General features: G+C 33.5%; 2 protein-coding genes across 3 annotated transcripts; one reads left to right on the forward strand and one right to left on the reverse strand.

The window, feature by feature from the left end:
- Window positions 1-852: 852 nt before the first annotated feature.
- Window positions 853-2445, forward strand: LOC149895369 (uncharacterized). Its single transcript, XM_090118736.1, has one exon. It carries the CDS (start codon window positions 853-855, stop codon window positions 2443-2445), a length of 1593 nt encoding a protein of 530 aa, XP_089974862.1.
- A 1127-nt stretch (window positions 2446-3572) lies between these two features.
- On the reverse strand, window positions 3573-4016 carry LOC149895370 (insulin-related peptide 2-like). Of its 2 annotated transcripts, XM_090118801.1 has the most exons (2): window positions 3863-4016; window positions 3573-3736 (listed from the first exon to the last, which is right to left on the reverse strand). In XM_090118801.1, exons 1-2 carry the CDS (start codon window positions 4014-4016, stop codon window positions 3573-3575), a joined length of 318 nt encoding a protein of 105 aa, XP_089974927.1. The 2 variants fall into 2 exon arrangements, with proteins under 2 accessions (XP_089974927.1, XP_089974926.1); XM_090118800.1 differs by having other exon boundaries at window positions 3573-4016.
- Between the last annotated feature and the right edge of the window lie 2106 nt (window positions 4017-6122).

Raw genomic sequence — 6122 nt, forward strand, 5'->3', positions numbered from 1 at the left:
TGTGTTTTGTGAAGACAGATTTTATTGCGGTTCATACATCTTTATACCAAATTTGAATTAATCAGTGATTCAAATTGCGAATTTGTTGCTATTAATAGATGACTGGGTGCTTATCCACCAATAATGTGCGAGGATGTGTAGCAAGGAATGTGTTTGTTAAGAACCAATCATAACGCTTCGTTTAGTTTGAAGTTTGAAGCGTTTAGCGTTTGAAACGATGCTATTGGTTATTTTTACAAACACATTCCTCGCTACACATCCTCGTACATTATTAGTGTAATTTGAAATAGGTAATCAAAAATTTATTAGTTCCAATAGATGGCGTACTATTAGGTTCTTTAGACTACGCGGGCGAAGCCGCGGCTAACAATATTACCTATAGGTAAAAATTACTATATTTGAATAGAAATGGTATAATGCAATTTTATTTTATCGCTCTTTATTCGATTTACATTTATATTTTATTGTTTTTGAATTAATATGGTAAAATGTTGTTATTTATTATATTGTGTAAGTAAACACTATAGTCACCTTTAATATTTTGACTACTGCATAAGAGGGAGGATAATCTATGTAGATATTATAATTTATAATATTATTCTTCTTGTTGGTTGGTATCATTAACTATATTCTTATAAATAACCAACGGTCTGCCCCGGCTTCGCCCGTGGTACATGTCAACATTTTCTCTCCATAAGAAACCCTCCTCGTACTTCAAGGAATATTATATAAAAATAATTAACGAAATCGGTTCAGCCGTTCTCGAGTTTTGCGCTTTGGCGACATATGTGGCGATTCATTTTTATCAGATTATACTTAGGTATGTTAATATAATTTAGTAACTTAGGTAAAATGATAAAAAAAATATCTATCTCTTCAGATTTTGCTCATCCAACATTTGAAATAACCGTCAATATAGACGGCCGTATAGATCTGGGACCAAAATGGAACTACGAAATAAATATATCTACGGACAAAGTCCCCCAACAGTATAAGCTTTTAGAAACCGCAATAATACGGACAAACAACAACACCGACAGAGAACTTGCTCCTTATTCAAATTCAAACGCCATTTTAAATAATACGAAACTCATTATAACGAATAATTATTTCGATTTCGATCTATCTAAAATATTTGAAAGCAATGAAAACACGACAAACGTTAAAAAAGAAGATGAACCTATTACACAATCATTAAATTCCATAGTTAAAAAAATTAACGATAGAGACTTTAAAACAATTCAAGAAATAGCACAAATTAAAGAGAGGATTAATCAGTTAAATAAAACAAAATCAGTTACAGAAAATATTATTAGAACTAAACACAACTCAAGTCGTTTAAAGAATGAGAAGCGAAAGAAAAAAAGAGATGAAGATCAGGAAACATTTAGCGATCATGAAAACTTTAAATTTGATGATCAAACCACAAAGAAAAAGAAAACTAAAAGAAATAGACATAAGGATATAACGAGAGGTGGTTATGTAAGTAGAGCAGTATACAGGGCCCGAAAAGTGAAAGAGGATACCAAAGTTTATGATTTCACAGTACATATTTATAAACAAACATTGAAAGTGTTCGATGGTATAGAAAAGAAAACTGATAACGAAAAACTGAAGCGTAAAGTTAGCGCTCTAAAGCGTAGCTACAAAGAGAGATTCGGTGATTTTCTGAAACAAACATACAATCACACTTTGAAAACGAAACTGGGCAAACAAAAAGTTATTTTAAACACAATTGATATGTCGAATAAACTGTTACAACGGTTGGTGAATCATTTATTACATGACATGGACCGCGAGATTCTACGCACAAATTTAGGCACTGTTAACGTCTTTCAAAAAGAAGTGGATAAAGAAAAAGCAATAGAAAATATACACGCGTGTAAAAAGCTCGGTGTGTGTAGACAGAATGATGATTTCAGCGATTTCTTAGTTGAAATTCTTAGAATTATAATACAAACTGATGATACAAAAGTTAAACAAGCTATGGACGCTTTAGTCGAAGCATATCTAGGAGCTGATTTCGATGAGATTCTTGAACCTAATCTTCAAATTAAATTCAAAAAGGGTTTAGGAAAAACTGAAGTATGGGATGCGTTTATGAGTCGTGCTATGTTCGTCGTTTTAAGGAATATAATAAAGAATAAAAATAAACCAATTGTAGTTATGAACCAACAGGATAACGTACTCGCTAATAAAACAATAGCGTTGTATGATATTATTAATATTCTGAATGAGAAATTGCCGAAATCTGAGAATGAAAAAGAATGGGCGGGTATGAAAAAGGACTTGGTTGATTGGTCGGAAGGTAGACATAATAATATTTCGCTTATAGCAAATAGTTATGTTAATCACGTTGTAGAAAAGGCTCTAAGAAAACTGGATTATGACACTCGAGCGAAAATCAATGAGAGTATGGCTGTGTTGCTGTCCCATATAAACTAAAATAGTTGTTGATATAAGAAAATTTTGAAAAATATCGGTATTTTATTTTATACTAGTGGTCCGCCCCGGCTTCGCCCGTGGTACATATTTCGCAATAAAAGGTAGATAAATGTCCTTTCTCGGGTATCAAAATATCTCCATACCAAATTTCATGCTAATTGGTTCTGTAGTTTAGGCGTGATTGAGTAACAGAAACAGACAGACAGAGTTACTTTCGCATTTATAATATTAGTATCGATTTGTTTTTTTCTGTTCTGTGGATAGAACTTTTAACAAATTTCATTGCCTTGGGATGGATCACATTTAAACTAACAATATATTATGTAAATAACTAACGAAACGAGCTGATATTGAGTACGTATCATATTATCACAGACTAATAATAATATACCACGTATACAATATTATCATATTCTGTTCCACAGCTACCATCAAGTATTTTGCACATATTATCTCAATAAATCATTTCAATTAAGTAAAATTAGGAAGAAGAAATATTTAATTATTCGACAAACAATTAATATAAATTAGGTATTATAATATGAAGGTAATTGTAAAAATATTATTTAATTAATGTAAACTTACGAAAAACAGATGGCGCTATTTTAAATAATAAACTATTTAGTGTTCACATAGATGGCGCTAAAATAAAAATGTCATCTGAGAAGCCAATTACTAGCGAAGCTCACTGTACTCTATAATAATGTCTCTGAGTAGTTCCAATAATACACTCTTTTTTGGTTAATACTGTTAAATACTATATCGAAATATACCTACAAATTTATAGGGTGTAAAAATAAAAGCCACACATTAAGTTACAATAATTATGAAATTTTATTATTAGGTACCTTATATTCTAAACACTGTACATCTATACTAATATTATAAAGCGGAAAGGTTTGTATGTATGTATGTATGTATGTTTGTATGGTTTTCACGCATAAACTACTGGACCGATTTTGATGAAATTTGGCACAGATAATCTTTAGACCCTGAGAAAGAACATAGGCTACTTTTTGTTGCGAAATATGTACCACGGGCAAAGCCGGGGCGGACCGCTAGTAGGTAATAAATAAATTTGATTTGATATTTTGTACAATTAACAATATATACGAAACACGTTATTATCAACAATATGTCATTAGCTCATCTTCAGAGCAGGCCTTCAGACAGCACTCCATAACGATCTGCCGCTTGCCGCGACTGGCAGTCCGCGCCACGTGCGGCGCCAACCAGGGCGCTTTGTGACTCGCTTCTGTCTCCAGTGCTAACCAGGGCCCTACGTGCTTGTCTGCTTTGTTACTGTCTCGAGCTAGTTGCGCTAACCAGGCATTATCAGTCTTATAATTCGATTCAGTGTCCAATGCTAAACCTACTCCAGTAGTTTCCCTTAGCCAAGGTTTTGTCACATAAGGACTGGCCTGACTCCTGTCCAACAGCCAACCGTTGTCTCGCTTCTCGTCATATCCACACACCATCGCCAGCGCCGACGCCAGCCGCCGTCCACAGTACACATTCGGCTCCGCTCTCACCAGCAGTACCAAAGACAACAGAACGATTTGTACCTTCATTGTATCGAGGGTGGATTGTGAATGTGAGCTTGCAACACATTTTCGCGGTTTTATACTTATTAAGATAATGAATATTCAGGAGATTCATTGATATTTTACACTTGAATGGGATTTTGTGTGGGTTCCCTGCAAGGAGTACGTTATACCTGTTACGTAGCCTATCAAAACACCTACACTGTACGCACTGTATACCTACATAAATTTAGGTCATACATCCCCCAACTGAATAAAGCCATAATATCAAAATCATGCTAAAAATAATTTAAAATGTTACTTTTGAATAACTCTTTTTCCTACTGAGAGTAATTTTTGTGACTATGAAAGAGATTTTTTTTGAAGCAAGAATGATAAAAAGTACCATATTTAGAATTATTAAGGAGATCTATAATACGACCAAGCTAAATATGTATACTAATCATGGAGTTACTATACCTAACGACGATAACTTGAGTTATGTTTAAAATTATTATCAAGTGTTTTGAAGTTAATCAATGGCAACGAAATCGTAGGTATGCGTCTATAAAATGCAGCAATAGTTAATACTTCAAAAACAAATAATTATTTTATAGCGAATAAAGTGGTAATTACAGCAATTTCAATCCGGCTTTATTCGTCGCTAGGCCATTGAAAAGTTACATTTGGGGTTGCGTTTTTAGAGGACGTAATTTTATTTCTTTGATGTGTAAAAAAATTCGTCAAATATATATTTTTCGATATTCGATATACTGAACATTTTCTATTATAACTTTTTATTTATAGTTCTACCACGATAAGTTACTGCACCAAAGATGTAGAAAATTTAATTTTCAAACAAAAAATTTCAAGATGGTGGCCGTGGGACAAGATGGGCCACCTCAATAACTTGGCTTTAGACTACACACCAAAAAAATAGAATTGCGTCCTCTAAAAACGCAAGGTAAGGCCTAAAAATTTTAACATTTCAATGGACTACTTAACGGATTTTTTTTTTTTGGCGAATTAGGAATTTTTATCGTCACTTAACTATGAGATACTGACATGAAATATAGGAGATATACATATATGTATAATTGACTTTCTAAATAAATAAAATGCAAAAACATTAAAATGGTCTTTACCACTTTATTTGCTTTCGAGTATTGACCTTTTTCTCCTAGTGTGAAAATCTTGCATTGCATAAATACCACACCCACTTCCCTAAGGGAAAGAAATAAATCTTCTATATCTTGCATAGATACAACAGCCCCTTGGGAACGAACCGTGGGTTATATCGGGTTCCTATCGACTAAAACGTCATTATTTTCCGACGAGTCGCTGTGCAACTACATGCTACACGAACCTGGTGGAATCCGTAATTTCGAGCATAAGTTAGGTTAGGTTAGGTTACTTAGGTTTTTTTTTAAAGCACCCGCCATCGCAGGGTGTTGTCTGCTTTTTCTCTAGAGTATAGTCTAGAGACATTTATTTTCTTTAATCAGATAAAACACAATTTTCTTTATTTACAATATGGGCACGTAATATTAAAATACAATAAAATTTTAAAATACGAATTTACAATATACAATAAAATTGTCAAAATAATAATAAAATACAATAATTAAAGGTCACATTAAAATTAACAATTCAAACATTACAATAAAAATAAAACCAATACAAATAAATATACAAATTAACACGGCACAACTATTATAAACTTAACCCTAACATCACAGCTTATCACAGTTTCTTTTGTTTACCACCCCAACAATGTACTTGGTTAGGTTAGGTTAGGTTAGGTGTGGTTAGGTGTGGTTAGGTTAGGTTAGGTTAGGTTACGTTAGGTTAGGTTAGGTTAGGTTAGGTTAGGTTATGTGTTTCGCCAACATGATGTTGTTATGATATGATAATCCATACTAATATTATAAATGCGAAAGTAACTCTGTCGGTCTGTTACTCAATCACGCCTAAACTATTGAACCAATTTTCATGAAAGTTGGTATGGAGATATTTTGATACCTGAGAAAGGACATAGGCTACTTTTTAGCATGGGAAAATGACGCAATGCCGGAAATCCCACGGGAGCGGGAACGGCGGGTTTTTCTTTGACTGCGCGGGCGAAGCCGCGGGCGGACACCTAGTATGGTATAA

The sequence above is a fragment of the Colias eurytheme genome, chromosome 31 (assembly GCF_061535395.1).
Source record: "Colias eurytheme isolate Ceu_HAF_F1 chromosome 31, ilColEury1 Martin Lab GWU primary, whole genome shotgun sequence".
NCBI classification, from domain to species: domain Eukaryota; kingdom Metazoa; phylum Arthropoda; class Insecta; order Lepidoptera; family Pieridae; genus Colias; species Colias eurytheme.

What these genes read in the sequence shown, in the direction of transcription:
- LOC149895369 (XM_090118736.1), top strand. Translation starts at nt 853, where the DNA reads ATGATAAAAAAAATATCTATCTCTTCAGATTTTGCTCATCCAACATTT.
- LOC149895370 (XM_090118800.1), bottom strand. Translation starts at nt 4,016, where the DNA reads ATGAAGGTACAAATCGTTCTGTTGTCTTTGGTACTGCTGGTGAGAGCG.